Raw genomic sequence first — 15,954 nt, forward strand, 5'->3', positions numbered from 1 at the left:
TTTTTTTCTTTTTTTTTTTTTTTTTCAGACAGGGTCTCATGTAGCCCAGGTTGGCTTCAAAAATACTGTGTAGTCAAGGATTACCTGAAAGTTCTGATCATCCTTAGCTTCCTAAGAGCCAGGATTAAAGCCTGTGCCACCATGCCCAGCTGAAATTGCGTTCTACCTGGTCACTTGGTAACAACCTTGGACATTGAATACTCAGGATCATCTCTGAAAAGGCCAGAGGTGGGCTTGCAGCCTTGGTTTGTTTTGGTTTTTTGAGTCTAGGTCTCTGGGTTGCTTCCAACCCACAGTGATCCTTCCAAGTTCTTCGTTACAAGCAATTGCTCCACACCAGTTATCAGAAGTGTTTTCCTAGAGGAAACTCTGAGGACTGGTTGGTATTCTGCAAAGACTTTGTTGGCCACATCCTCCAAAGCAGCAGAGCTCATGCCTGAGGGGTGTAAAATGAAGTGCTGCTAGAACCGGCTCTTTGTGTGTGTCTCTCCTTCTCTTGTAGCTGAGAAGCTTTCTTGTCCCCACAGCGTGGGGAGGAGGTACACCAGAGGCCTTGATCAGAACATATCAGGACAATGGGAATTTCTTCATCCTTATTTCTGAACACAAGATGGTCCTTTGGCTTAGTGTTATGGAAATGTCTGAAATCTGAACTAATTTTTTTAAGGCGGATCCTGACTTAATTAAAAAGGCTCAGTATAATTCATGGAATTATAGAATGAACTCTTTAACACATTGCACATAAATATTCAGGACTAGGCACATAGAAAAATGAAATACTACATTTGTAACTGGAAGTCATTATATAAGCCAGATTCAGAAAGACATAGTCAGGAGGCGGAAGTAGGCCAATCTCTGTGAGGTCAATCGAATCTTTGAGTTCAAGGCCAACCTGGTCTACAGAGTAAGTTCCAGGACAGCCAAGGCTACACAAAGAAACACTGCCTCAAAAAAAAAAAAATTAAATCACTCATTAATGATTTAATGTGGTCAGTCTAGTAGCAGGATGCTTCCCTAGTGAGAACATGGCTCCGGTTTGGTCCCAAGCATCACCAAAAGGTATCATCATTATCACTAAGTCATTCATTTCCCGAGGTCAGATAAGTGCAGCATCTGAATTGCAAATGCCATCCAGTGGATAGCTCTAAGCTCTTGGTCACATCGATGGCCCTGTTAAAATCCTGTGACACAGAAAGTCAGGATGGTAGGGTGGGAGTAACCAGAACACATTACAGATGAAATTCTCCAAGAACAAACTGACTAATAGAAGAGTGTTACAGAGCTTTAAAAAGACAGAACAAGCCGGGCGGTGGTGGCACACGCCTTTAATCCCAGCACTTGGGAGGCAGAGGCAGGTGGATTTCTGAGTTCGAGGCCAGCCTGGTCTACAGAGTGAGTTCCAGGACAGCCAGGGCTACACAGAGAAACCCTGTTTCGAAAAAAAAAAGAGAGAGAGAGAGAGAGAACACTTGCTGTAGATGCAGGCTACAGCCTGGGTTTAGAGTAGAGACACAAGCCAGATCTAGATGCTGGCTGGCTTGGGATCTGGGGCTCGACACTAAACCTGCTATGGCCCATTCTCTGTAACATGAGGAAGAAGAGTTAGATGAAAAAGATGGGTGCTCTGAACGCTACAAAGTACGAGACACACAAGAAGAGCTTGCTCACCACTCGTTCAGCCTAGGCTCATTGTCTCCTTCATACTAAGGCTGTGGGAACCTTACTCTTGGTGTGAACATTAAAGTGAGTTGTTTTGGTAATGGCACACTCACGTTCTTTGGGCTCCCGCCCCTCCTCCTAACTGAGGAGTTGGCACATGGTGTCAGTTATCCGGTCCAAGCACAGGCGGATGAATGGAGCAGCAGTCCTTATCTTTGATATTAGAAAAGGTGGAGAAGGGCTGGAGAGCTAGCTCAGTGGTTAAGAACACTGACTGCTCTACCAGAGGTCCTGAGTTCAATTCCCAGCAAGCACATGGTGGCTCACAACCGTCTGTAATGGGATCTGATGCCCTCTTCTGGTGTGTCTGAAGACAGCAACAGTGTACTCATACACATAAAATAAATAAATCTTAAAAAAAAATCAAGAATTGTCTTTAAAAAAAGAAAAGGTAGAGAAGACTGTCTTAATAGGAAATGTTTTTGTTTTTGTTTTTGTTTTTTTCCTCTGTAGGAAAGGAGAGCTGCTTTGAGAGAATTGTTTCGAGGTTTGGAAAAAAAGTCACATATGTCGTGATTGGAGATGGACGAGATGAAGAAATTGCAGCCAAGCAGGTAACTGGGAAGGAAGAAGTTCAGTTATATGGTTGTGCATGCAGCAGTTAGAAACACTGCACAGGGGAGCCAGGTTCAGTGACAGATGTCGGCACTCCCTACACGAGGGCTGGGCAGGCCATGAGGGAAGGAGGAAGTGAAGTCTGAGGGTGTAGCTTACTTGGTAGGGTGCATTATCCCCCCAGGTTTACTCCTCAGCACTATATAAACAAGGATGGGGCATGCCTGTATCACAGAGCTTGTGAAGTAGAGGCAAGAGGATTAGAAGGAAAGGACATCCTCACATAGTGAGTTCATGGGATACATGAAATGCTGTCAAGGACTATGGGGAGAAAATGGGAAAACTGAAAAATATTTTTGTGCATCTGTGGTATCACCCTTCCTCACTTTTCTTTAAAGAAAAAAATCATTGTTTGCCAAATGGAGTTTTCCTGTAGTTTGTTAGATTTCCTCTGTCCTTTCCTCCCTGCCTTTCAAAGATCTTAGAACCAGGCCTCAGATACAGTGGATAATGCTTGCTTACATGCATAGGAATGTTCAGGCGCCAACACCACATAAAACTATACATAATGCTACACATCTGTGGTTCCAGTACCCAGGAGTGGAGGCAGGGGATCAGAAACTCATAGTCATCCCTAAGCTACACAGCAAGTTCCAGTCTTTATGAATCCTGATGTGGGCCTCATCTTCATCTGAGGGGACCAGACTAACTGCAGAAAGGCAAACTATTCTGACTTTCCAGGCTCTAGCTCTGTTCTTAAAAGTTGGGAGAGAAAGAGAGAAAGAAGAACAAAACAGTGTTCCTTGCCTGAATGTGCCCCAAGGATGAGGGGACTAATTCCAAGCGGCCTGCCCATGGGGTCAGCCAAGCTGTCCATGTCATCCTTCCATTCATGCCCTGATCTGGCAGTGCTGCACAGGGAACAGAGTCGGTGAAACCAGTCGGTTTCCACTTCACAGTACATGGATTCCAGCACTCCAGTCCCTTCCAGTACTGTACGAGGTATTCTTGGCACAAATCTGATGGCGTACCATCTACACCGCCCATATCTAGGGCATGAGTAGGATTTGAGCCTGCTGGAGCTAAGGCTGACAGGAGATTGACCATCTGTAAAGTAGTGAGACTTACCTTAGTATCAGCTTCTTTCCCAGCCTATCAGTTGTACCAGTATCTCCTGTTGCTCAGCCTGGCCTCAATTTTATAATCCTCCTGCCTCAGCCTCCCAAGTGCTGGGATCACAAGTATTTACCACAATATACAGAAATGCTAATTTTTTTATCTGAACCATTTTTATTTGATCCCAAAGACCTTAAAAGCTGGAACATGAATCTCATAAAAATACAGATAGCATTGAAACGTCCTAAAAAATTCCTCACGTCAGTATAGTGTCCTATGTTGTACAGTTATTACACGTGACCTGATCCTTCAGTCCTGTGAGGTGGGCAAGGATAGAGGGTTACCAAGAGCCTCAGGATGTCTGTGGAGGAGGGGTGTAAGTGAGTCCCAGAAGCTGAGCTAACTAACTAGCCTTCCTTCTCTTCAGCACAACATGCCTTTCTGGAGGATCACAAACCATGGAGACCTGGTGTCCTTGCACCAGGCCCTAGAGCTTGACTTCCTCTAAGAACTGGAGTGTGGAACCTTCCTTCCTTGTGAGCTTCGTTTTACCTCCGACAGGAGCCAGAAGCCAGAACCCTCTGAGCCCCTTCTCTCCTGTGTCTCTCTGTGTCTCAGCACCCCTCCCCTTCTCTTCTGCTCTTTCTCTCTCCATGGAATGCTGGCGAGAACACAATCAACCAAAAACTGCAGTTATACTGAGTGAGCTGCACCCCACGCCCACTGTACAGCAGGAGGTGGCAGGAAGAGCTGCAGACCGGCTGCAGCTGCCAGGCTTTAATTTCTGTTTCGTTTGAAAAGGAAGAACACGAGTAGCCAGTGCTCGGGGCGCAGTTGTACTCTTGCTGCATGGACAGACTGGGAGCTGCTCCTGATCGTGTGGATGGAAAATGTGTCCCCTTGAGATCGTCTTCTATTCTCTTAGCTATAGAATGTCTCTCCCAGTGAATGGGTAGGTTATTTTTATAGGTGAGGGTCTGGTATTTAAAACAGCCTCCCCCACTTTTCTATGAAGAAAGCAGTGTGTAAAGTTTCCGTGACAGTAGTAATGGAAATATCTAAAATACCTCCGTGACAGGACTTCTTCTGGACAGGACAGAGGCTCCAGTGCTCTGCTCTCTAGGGAGGCTCCTTGCCATCTAGAGGGCTCCCGTCACTCACTTTAGACTTTGGCATCTTCCATCTTGTAAGCCTCCGTTCTCTTGGCAGTCCTCCTTCATCTGTAACCAAATGGCACAACTCTGGAAACTCCTTCCCACAGACAATAAATCTAAGCCTTTAGCTTGTAATTCAGAAGCTCTGTCCCAGGAAGCTCAGCCTCCAAACTGGAGAGAAGGGGCTCGGACTTCTTAGGAATTTCATCCTTGGTTCCTGAGGTAAGATTTCATCTCGTGCTCCTGCAGAGCAGTACCTGTTCCCAGCAGATGCTTCCCCTGTGGTCGGCTCAGTCATCAGATGCTGGGCTCACACCCCCTGCCCTCACAGGCACCACTCTCCATGCAGTTCTGGCCAGCCCCTACCCACTCAGTTAAAGGCAGAAAGGCCAAGGGCAGGCTCTAGCTGCTTCCTTCACCTGCACTTGCACTCGGTGATCCCACCTTGTATTTACACAGATCTGTGCCTAGGAGTGGGGAGCAGAGAGCTAGAATCAAAACTCAGTTCCCGTGAAATACCTCACTGCTCAGATTCCATGCTGCAGTGGGAGACCAGGCCAGAAAGACATTCTTGACTTAAATGCTTGAAAATTCAATCCTGAGCTAGGTGTAAGAGCACCTCTCAAGCCTGCCCAGCTCCCTAGACAGTTAGGAGGGAAACTGGGCCTCAGTCCCAGCCCTCAAGCCCAGCTGTGTTTTGGTTTTATTTGGGTTTTTGTTTGGGTTTTTTGTTTTGTTTTTGTTTTGCTTTTTAAGGCACTGTTCCTTGAGTCAATGTCGGTGCCTGCTTAAACGTCCTTAGAGTTGAGGAAATGTGCAGCCTTGGTCTTCAGGGTGTCCATGACCAACCCCTAACTTCAATCAATGTCCCCAGAGATACTGCAGCCCAGAGGCCACATTTCTCTTCATGCCAGGCTACCAGATAATGACAGAAAGGCTACACAGCATCTTCAGAACTGGTGGGCACTTCTGAGTACTTCTGAGACCAGCAGTTGAGGAAGGGCCTCAGACAGGGGGGGAGGGTGGTGTCTTGGCCACCCATTTGGCTTTGTTTTGAGGTACTGATGGGAGCAAGGAGCCCAAGTCTAAGCCAGACCTTCCTAGGGTACATTTACCACCACTATCTTAGTCCAGGCCAGCCTTACTTCATGGTCCAACATAGAAAACTCCAAGATGAGTTTTACTTAAAAGTCTCAAACCCTTCCCTCATTGACAGTATAATTTCTTATCCTGGACAGTGGCCACCTATTGGTGCTGTGCTTCAGGCTTACCAGACTGCCAAGTGGTGACACACCCCTCTGCACACAGGTACCACCACAAACACTTCAGGGGAGACTCTATTCTTAGACTATAACAGGGAACCCTTCCCTCTTACCCTAACTGGAGAGGCAAGGAGGTATTCTGAGCTAAGTGGCTCCTGCTCCAGCAGCAGCTACCCTGTCAGGGCAGATGGAGCAGGAGTGCATTGGTGTCTCCAGGGACACCAGCCCTTTGTGTTGATTCTCTCTCCCTCCCACAAAGGCTTGGGAAGGAAAATGAGCAGGCAGCATTAAGAACTGCTAGAAATAGACAGCTTGGTGGTTAATGGCACCCGCAGATTGTGCAGAGGTCCAAGGTTTAGGCAACCCACAAGACTATTCACAACCTCTGACTGCAGCTCCAGAGGGTGTGTTGCCCTCTTCTGGCCTCTTCAGGCACCAAGCACTTACATGCATGTAAGAAAACACTCATAAGTATAAAATGAAATTTCTTTTAATATTAAAAGCTGTTGGAAGTTAGACCTGAAGGAAACTGGGTCCTTTCATCATTAGAAGGCAGTCCTTACTGGAAGGAACACCTTGAAGAAATTAGCTGGTGAATCCTTTCCCTGCTTGATCCTGTGTTCTAGAAGATTAGTCTGGACATCTCATGGTGACAGCTAGTTCTAGGAGTGTCTGAGGAGTTGCAGGAATGTCCTGGGATACGAGGTGGCTCGACTTTCGAATGTAAAAATGACTGTGCCTTAGCATCACCCTGTCCAGTGCCCCGGGGCAGCTGGTGATATCAGCGAGAGTGGATACCTGCTCCACATTTTAGGTGCCTATTTGGGCTTTTGATTTGGGGGTGTTCTCTTTTCTGGTAGTTGGGTGTCAGAGCGAGTGTCCCCAAGAGACTTGGCACAGCTTGTTTGTGTTCACCCAAGCTCAGCTCTTACAGCTCCAAGTAGAATCTGGCGTCTGCAGCCACAAGCACATGGCGCTTCTAGACACCGCTTTGAATTAGAGTCACATAACTGACGGGAGCACCAGGCAAAGCTCGATGCTCTCCTGGAAGAATACAGGCTAGCCTCCAAGTGCCAAGCTGCGGCCTTGTTCCTCACTCTTCCCTAGGTTGTAGCTGAGGCCATTCCTGAGTAAGCTTATGCTCCTTGCTTCTCACCTGGTCAAGCAGCTAGAACTACCCAAACACATTCATTGTAGATGCCAAGTTGGAATTCTGAGCTTCCCAAATATCTTAACCACAAGAGGGAAAACTCCGCTTGTGTCCCAGCCTCATCCGAGGGCCGCTTGCTCTCCCTCTACCCTGAGTCAGTTCTAGTGAGCATGGTTCCCTGGCTGCCTCCTCTCACACCGAGCAGAACCATCCCAGTTAAGGACCGTTTCCACTTGGATCACCACTCTCCCTCTGGACTCCGGATGCCTCTTTAGCAGGAAAAGGCATCGGTTGGGTTGGATATATATATTTATGTGACTGCGGGCATTTGTGGCTATAGAGTCCTTGACCATAATGTTATATGTAATGGGAACTATCTTATAAACTTGAAAAAATAAAGTTTTTATTTTCTATACAGTTTTCTCATTTGTCTTTTCTAAATATGGTTGGCCCATTTGCCAAGCCATGCAGGGTCCTAATCAGGGCTTCATTAAGATGTCACCTTTAAATAACTTGAGTTATTCATTTCACACATACAAAGTGATCATTTGGTCTATGTTGGAAAATAAAAGGTTGTAAAGTTTGCAAGAGAAATGTTTGACTTTTTTCTACAATATACTGCTTTTCAAGGTATAGAAATGGAATAGATTTCATGAGCTGTCAAATGTGCTGAACTTTACTACAGAGGAGTTGGTCTGTGTTGAGCATTAAGCTGCAAATCCAATAAAGCTAATGAATTAATATGAAACCTTTTATCTGGCCTGATTTCATGTCACATCAACCAGGTTTTCTCCATTCCTCCACATTTGGTCTGATTGGCCCCCACCAGCTTAAAAAAGAGCCAAGAAGCCTTTTTGCCTTTTGTTCCAATGATGGAAATTAGAATTTGTTTCTAGTTTTCGAAGGTTAGATGTCTGACCACAAGGTGAATTTCCGCTGGTTAGTAGAACGTTGTCTCAGTCTCTAGTTGGTGATCCTTGGAGCCACAGTGCAGCTGGAGTAGACCACTAGCTGCTGTCTGCACCCTTGCTCAGTTACAAGTACAGGCTCTAGTGCTGCTTTCCAAACCCTGTAGTTACGCCCCTTTGGCTCCCCCCGAGCCACGTGAGTACTGCACCCACCCAAGAGCTGTGAGAATGAGACACACACACCTTCTAATTTTGATATGCTTCAACTAGCTCAGTGGCTAGTCAATTTAACATTTCTAATCCTCTACGTGGCTAGCATAAATCCTCCTCTCCAACTTTCCTGAGTCTACTTGCTAAATCAACATTTCATCTCTGCTACCCCAGACCCAATCGAGGGGGTGAAACCCCTCTGCTTCCAAGTCCTGGTAGTTCTCCTCCCCCAAACCCCCTCTCAATTCTTGGCCCATGTAATCTAAAAGTCCTGCCTCTTTCATCCTGCCCAGCCGCTGGCAACTTTATTTCCCAATCACAGCCAACTGAGGGGAGGCTTCCTTTAGCATCGCAGATTCCCATGTGATTCTGGGAGCCGAATTAAGAATGCATTAGAAACAGTCCCCAACAAACCCAGACAACAAACACTGTCTCCAAAAAAAAAAACATTTGTCCAGCAAACCTTTCAGTGACATGTAAAAAAAAAAATTTTTTTTTTTTTTTGGTTTTTTGAGACAGGGTTTCTCTGTGTAGCCCTGGCTGTCCCAGAACTCTGTAGACCAGGCTAGCCTCGAACTCTTAAACTCAGAAATCCGCCTGCCTCTGCCTCCCAAGTGCTGGGGTTAAAGGCGTGTGTTACCACTGCCCGGCTGACATGTAAATTTTAAAAACTGGTTTCTTCATATTTCAAAGTTCTCCGTTAGATATGGTGTTTGTCATCTTCATAAACTGAGGCAGGACTGTCAAGAGATTGGGCTAGCCTAAGCTACAGTGTGGAGCCTTGTTTCAAATGACCAAAAATACGTGTGTTTTACTGGGAAACTTCAAAGGACATTTTCTAACTACAGGTAATGTCACTAACCTGGTTTTAAATTCTCTAAACTTTAAGAACTTTGCATGGCAGTGTTGAAGCTGAGGCAAGAGAAAGATGTGCTCAGAGCCATCTCAGGCCAGACTGTGTCACAAAACAAGAACAATGTAGTAACGTGTTTTTTTTAATTTTAATATGTGTTTGTGCATCTGACTATGCATGTGCAAAGGCCAGAGGAGGTTACAGCATTCCCGGGAGCCAGAGCTAGGCAGTCGTGAGCTACCCAGAATGGGGATGGGAACCAAACCCTCAGTCTTCTTCAGGAGCCAGGAGTGCTCCTAACTGCTGAACTGTAGCTCCAGCCCCAGTCCTGATGTGTGTTTAATCCCGGTACTTGATAGGTGGAGAGAGGGGGAATTAGCCTCAGCTGTGTAATTTGTTCCCAGATAGCCCTGTTTCTTTTTTCTTTCTTTTTTTTTTTTTTTTTCGAGACAGGGTTTCTCTGTGTAGCCCTGGCTGTCCTGGAACTCACTCTGTAGACCAGGCTAGCCTCGAACTCAGAGATCCACCTGCCTCTGCCTCCCAAGTGCTGGGATTAAAGGCATGTGCTACCACTGCCTGGCAGCCCTGTTTCATAAACACAAAGTATGCCTGAGTGTACTTTAGGTTAGTATATGCCTTTGTGTTTTAGGTAGTATATATAGTTTGGATTTAATTAAATACATGTTACCATCATTTGACAACTTCATCTGGACTACAGATGAAAGCTCAGCCAAAACTAAACTTTTAAGCACATGTTGTAGTTTTGTTTTTATAATTTTTCTTTTGCTTGAGACAGGGTCTCATGTAGTCCAAGCTGGCCTCTGACTTTGTCATTGAGTTTGAACTCCTGATGTCCTTGCCTAGAATGGCAGTGTGCCACGCTGGCCCAGCCTTCTGTAGATCTTACCCTTTTCATAAATGAGGATAACAGTGATTTCCGGTGTGTACCTCTGTAAGTAGTGAAGACAGAGGTGGCAGTTGATTCTCATGCCCTTTTAAGATCAACAACCACTTTGGCCCCTTTTACTGGTCTGTAAGATTCAGATCTGGAAATCAATAGGTCTTTTCGGTCCATAATTGTCAGCCCGTACATTTTAGTATAAGAAGTACCTCCCCCCAGAGCCTCTCCCAGGCCCCCACCTGCATCTCTGAAGCCTTCTTAGCTGTTGGCCAACAGCACCCCACAGTCCTCTTGCAGTGGGATTGCTGTCCCACAGGAAACAGCATTTGCAGATTCCTTCTCCAACATACCACAGGCTCTGCTTACCACTCAGGGGCTCCAGGCTGCAGTCACTGCTGAACTGGCTCACCATCAATGCCTCAGTTTCTCCGAGGGGTCTTCCCTAATAGTTCTTTATAAAGCTGCAACTTCTACTCATAATATCCATCCTCCCTCTCCCCTCTCCATCTGTCTTTCAGCACTTGGGACACTGGTGCTTGTTTTGGTCACAATTTATTTCACCTCCACACAAATAAATGAATGACTGGTAGAACTATCTTGGATCCCAGCACTGGGACCTAGAACATTTTCTTCTGCCCCAGGTACCTTTCTTCTGTTCCCTGTTCCACCAGACCACAAACCACCCAGAGCAGAACATCCCATCTCCACAGAACCATCGATCACATCCCAGGAGTCTCCATACCTCTCACCCAAAAAGGGCCCCCAGTACTTTACCTTCCGCCCAGACCCTCAGACCTGCTTCTTCGTCCTAGAGATGCTATGTCCTCTTTAGGCGCAGTACAAAGCTGCTAAGAGGATGCACTAGAGTCTACCCATGAGTTCTGCCAGCCAAGTGAGCCACCCACTCTGGCTCAGTAGTTCCTGCTCTTGGGAAGCAAAATTAAGTCAAACCTAAGACAGCCCACATCTGTATGCCAGGGGTCTCTGTCAGTTTTAAGGGTTCCAGACCCCTGCTACGTGTCTGTAAAGGGTGATAGACTACACTTAATGGTACATACTGGTTTGGAGAATCTCGTGAGGTTTTAATACTGTTAAACACATGCACACGTTCTTCTTTCATATAGACTGAGGTAGGAGAATGAGAAATACTCAATGGGCATGACCACAGGTCCATAAGGCACTTGGTGTAAAGGTGGCCTAAGAGAGGGGCATCTCTGGCCTCAGCTGTTTAGGAGTCTACCCAGGATTAGTCCAGGTGGGCAGGGAAAAAAGCTATGGTGGCAGCCAGTTCAGAAGTCAGGATGATGCTCCTGGAACATAAAGTGCCTTCAGCATGTGTTGGTTGAAGTGAGTGGATGGTATGGGGTAGGGAAGAGTTCCCATTGAAAACATCTCCCAGAATCAGTGTCATCTAGAGCAGGCTGGAACCAGGAACCAGGATACCACCAATCACCTGAGAGGGGAGCAAACAACTGAGGATTTGCCCTATCTGTTGGAGAAGAAAAAATGGCTTGCACGTGATTGGCCCCCTTGTCCCTTGCAAGACCCCACTCCTAATCTTCCTCACTGAATCAGACCCTGCCTCACAGGACTCCATTCAGCTGTACCTCCTCTGTCAGGGCAGCCTGAGCTTTGGCCTTGGCAAAGAAGTCCTTTGCTAACCGAGTGGCGCGCCTGTTATAAATCAGCTTAGGAAGACGTTGAGGAGGAAGGAGTCTTCGGGTCCCATCCACAAGGTCAGGTTCCCAGCTGCAGCTAGGGTGCAGCCAGAGGTAGTAGATCATACGCAAAGCCAGTCCCAGGAAGAAGCAGCCTCCTCCTATGGTAACCCACATTGGCAATGAAGCCCCACTGGGCAGCCAGGTGCCGTTTATCACCCAGAAGGTGGTGACCAGCAGAACACTGTCACTGAAGATAAAGATCAGATGGATGATGGCCCGGCCACGAGTTCGGCCCCCAGACACGTTGAACCAGGAGAAATAAAGAATGATCGCCACTGTCACCCGGTATAGCCACTCACCGTTGGAGTCAGGCATAAACTTTGTGTCTTGAAGCCAGACCCAGAACAGTAGTACCAGCCACAGGCTGAGGAAGTGCAGAGCCACATGGTAGGGCAAGACAGCTGAGAACAGGGCGATGGCACAGATTCGGGGCCCCAACAGCAGCAGGTTCCAAAGGAAGTAGACAGCAGAGGAGCTCCAGCCCAGGCGTGCCTTGGAGGGAAGACAAGTACGCAAAGACCGATGGTAGTCCAGCAGCGCCCATGAGATGCCCAGAAAGGATGAGCCGATGCCAAACCCTGCCACGAGCAAGAAGAGAGAAGTCAGCCTGTGTGCAGCCTGTCAACTCCCAGACACACAGGAACCCATAGAAACACCCAGAAGCAGGTCTTAGAAGCCCCGACTTGTTCAACAGACAGCTGGAGAGTGAGAACATTTGGAGGAGACAGTGCTCTGCTTTCAAATGCTGTCCTGGTAACATTCTTAAGTATGAGAGGGTATGTGACATGACATCTCAACTGTGCCTTAGCTGTGCCTTAAGCCTCTTCCAGGGTCTGTAACCCTTCTTTCCTGGAGAAGCCCAAGTTCTCAAGGTCTGAAAATATGGCCGCTCCAGCCCCTCCTCCATGTCAGAAAGTAGACAAATCTCAGAGAGTAGTAACAGACCTCCAAATGCAGCTCTCTTCAGGACTGGGACTGATGGCCAGCCCATCCCTTTTCTCTCGTCCATGTCCAGCCTAGCCTATTATCCTGACTTTCCAAGATCTAGGAGCTGTCCCAGCTCTGCACTGCCTTGGGCACCTGGGCCTCCAAGAAGAGAGTAACATGGGCATGCCTTACAAATTGTCTCCCCTCACCTCTTCTAACTCATCCGCTCAGCAGGAGTTTACTGATAACCTACTACATCCTCAGAGCCCACTTGTGGCCTGGTATCACATCTCTAGCTATCCCCATCTCTTAACTACCTGCCAACTCCTCACCCTACAAACCCCAGCCCGAATAAATTCTGGGGCTACCCACCTAGATTCCACATTGCTGTCAGAGGCCTCTGTAACAACCCACCTACCCCATTAACATAGCAATTACCTCCTTTTTGGTTGGGTGATTCTCACCCACCCTCATCCCCACACCCCACCCATCTACCACCACCACCACCACCACCAGCAGCCCCATCCCTAAGACAAGGTTTCTCTGTGTGGCTTTGGCTGTCCTAAAACTCACTCTGTAGACCAGGCTGGCCTAGAAATCAGAGATTTACCTGCCTCTGCCTCCCCAGTGCTGGGATTCAAGGCACATTCCATGATGGCCTGTCCTTTATTCTACTCTTGAGCTCCTGGAGGGTAGAAAACTTATTCTGCTTACCTGGGATCTCCAGGTGGCCCAAAATGTGGCACATAAATGTCTGCTCAATTAAAAGGAAAGAAAAGCCTGTCTCCTCGTGTTCTACCAACAGTATAGACTGTCCACCTGGCTCTGATTTCAACCAAATGTCAAGTACATAGCAAGTGCTGCAAAGGCGCAGTCAGCTTTCTGCACACCTCTCTTCTCATGTGACATGAGGGGTTCTCCTAAGTCCCACCGCAAGTGATGACAAGATGGGCTCCTTGGACAGCCACTGCAGAGGACCTTCAGGAATGAAGTGATGGGCAACAGAAAGGGGTAACCTGGGCTCTCAATAAGGTACGAGGCAAACTGTTACCTAGTCTCAGGCTGGGCCCATGGTCTTGAGGAAGTCTCTTCTAAGGCTTCTCACTGTCCAGATTCCTCTGAGGGTTTATGGGGCCCTGACACCTGCTGCTTCTGGTCACTTGGTACAACTAGTGTAACTATTTGTTTTAAGGCTACTGGCTGGGTGGAGGCCCTGTATATCTTGTTGGCAGCTGTGTCCCCAGCATAGTGACAAAGAAGAAACGAGTATATAAAGGTACCTCTGTGGGGACCGAATGAAGTCCTGAGCGGATGTGTATTATTGACATGTGCACGGTCATATCAAGACCTCATTGCCTCAGATCTATGGGATGACAAGAGACCCCTTGTCTAACTAAGTATGGATGTTTAGAAACAGCTGTCCTTTAGCTAAAACCAGTATGTGCAGAAACTGTCAACTGCAGTTCCAGCTCCCACGACACGACCTGAGATGGATGCTCTACAGAAGCCTCCAAACGTCAGGTGAGCTGCTGCTGCAGAGCCCAAGGCCCACCTGATTCCAGCTTTTTTGTGTACCTGTTGTTTTCCATTGTGGTTGCCAGTTAGGTCAACCCGTAAACTATGCAGGTTCAGACAATGCTCAATACAATGTCCATTTCTTACCAAGCCCATAATGTGTCAGGTAACCTATATATTTTATTTATTAGCATCAAAATAATATAAAGTGGAAGTACTAGGGAGGCAGGAGCAGGAGGATTTCTGGGAGCTCAAGGCCAGCCTGGTCTACACAATGAGAGCCTGACTCAAAAATAAAATGGGCTGGAGAGATGTCTCAGCAGTTAAGAGCACTGGCTGCTCTTCCAGAGGTCCTGAGTTCAATTCCTAGCACCCACAAGGTGGCTCACAACCAACCATCTGTAATGAGATCTGATGCCCTCTTCTGTGTGTCTGATGACAGCTACAGTGTACTTATATACATAAAATAAATAAATAAATCTTTTTTTTTTTTTTCGAGACAGCGTTTCTCTGTGTAGCCCTGGCTGTCCTGGAACTCACTCTGTAGACCAGGCTGGCCTCGAACTCAGAAATCCGCCTGCCTCTGCCTCCCAAGTGCTGGGATTAAAGGCGTGCGCCACCGCTGCCCAGCAAATAAATCTTTAACAAGAAGATTCCTCCTCAATAAAAAAATAAAATAAACGATGGAGAACAATTCAGAAATACACCTGACACTGACCTCTGGTTTCTGCACAAACGCACACAAACGTGTACATATACACATTCACACAAGGCCCTGGACTTTCTATGCATGTAATTCCTCCCATTTCATCTTCTAGTTACTCCACAAGATAGGCACATTCATTACGCCCAGTGCTCAGATGAGAACCAACTGATGGTTTGACTCACTGTTCTAAGTTCATGCAGCTTGAAAGGGACTTTCTATTTGAATCCAGACCAACTGCCTCCGTCTCCCTATTTTTTTTTTTCCTAAGAGTGAGAACACCTGCTGAGGAAAGAAGGGCTAGCAAAGGTGACAGCCGGGGGGCCTAGTACTCACACTGGTAGTATTCAGCATGGCCACTCTGAAACACGATAGCCAGCACCAGTGTGAGCTGTGGCGTCGCCTCCAAGAAACTCTCGAAAAGCCGCAGCATGCTGATGTCCAGGCACAGGAAGTCCGCATAGGCCAGGTCACACTCCGACGGCACCTCCTGGTAGCACATGGTCAGCCCCTGGTGCATTCCGTGCAGACACCTAGGCAGAACACACAGGTGCCCAGGGGGGCAGGTCAACACTCTGTGAAATCTTCCATCCCCTACCACTGAGTGCACAGAGGCAGACTTCAGTCCTAGCTTGTCCCTTAAAAGCTACAGAACCTGGAGCAAGCCACCTAACTAACCTCACAGGACTTGTCTCCTCATCCGTAAAGTGGGGGAAATTCAACTTCTACTCTTGCTGGTCAGGTATGATCCCAAGTGCATCACAACCCTGTCCTACCTACTCACGAGAGCCCATTTTAGAGATGGGAGATGGAATTAAGAAGCAAACAGGAGGGGCCTGAGAGATGGTTTAGCTGTTAATTGTATCCACCACTCTTGCAGAGGACCAGAGTTTGGCTCCCAGCACCACATGAGGTGGTTTACCTGTAACTCCAGGGGACTGCCTGTAATAACAGTCCTTCAGTCATCTGGGCTGTACTCATGATGATACAACTGTTCAGGCAAAATGCAAACATTCAAAACGTCCCTCCCCACAGACTGTATGCAGCTCTGCCAAGATCAGAGACTTCCACAACGGATTCTGGATCTATCCACCCCACCCCAGCCCACCTCACGTCATGAAGCCCTGCCTTCATCACATGATTATGACTCCTTAATTTCACTTTCTGCCATCTAACAACCCAAGGGACTATTCATAGTTAGAGAGAGAGAGAGAGAGAGAGAGAGAGAGAGAGAGAGAGAGAGAGAGAGAGAGAGAGAGA

At 47.3% G+C, this 15,954-nt stretch overlaps 2 protein-coding genes across 3 annotated transcripts in view; one reads left to right on the forward strand and one right to left on the reverse strand.

The window, feature by feature from the left end:
• Eya3 (EYA transcriptional coactivator and phosphatase 3) overlaps positions 1-7,704 on the forward strand; it is an 81,797-nt gene extending 74,093 nt beyond the window's left edge. For both annotated transcript variants that reach the window (XM_028759608.1, XM_028759609.1), the window contains 2 exons: positions 2,173-2,273; positions 3,818-7,704. In XM_028759608.1, the coding sequence (XP_028615441.1) occupies positions 2,173-2,273; positions 3,818-3,898 (182 nt within the window). In that variant the 3' untranslated portion in view covers positions 3,899-7,704. The remainder of the gene's footprint in view (positions 1-2,172; positions 2,274-3,817) is intronic.
• A 2,660-nt stretch (positions 7,705-10,364) lies between these two features.
• The window catches only part of Xkr8 (XK related 8), a 7,210-nt gene continuing 1,620 nt past the window's right edge, over positions 10,365-15,954 (reverse strand). The window contains exons 2-3 of the mRNA XM_028759764.1: positions 15,031-15,227; positions 10,365-12,127 (exon numbers count right to left, since the gene is read on the reverse strand). Coding sequence (XP_028615597.1) covers positions 11,412-12,127; positions 15,031-15,227 — 913 coding nt within the window. The 3' untranslated portion in view covers positions 10,365-11,411. The remainder of the gene's footprint in view (positions 12,128-15,030; positions 15,228-15,954) is intronic.

This window comes from Grammomys surdaster, unplaced genomic scaffold, assembly GCF_004785775.1.
Source record: "Grammomys surdaster isolate TR1022 unplaced genomic scaffold, NIH_TR_1.0 126313, whole genome shotgun sequence".
Taxonomy (NCBI): domain Eukaryota; kingdom Metazoa; phylum Chordata; class Mammalia; order Rodentia; family Muridae; genus Grammomys; species Grammomys surdaster.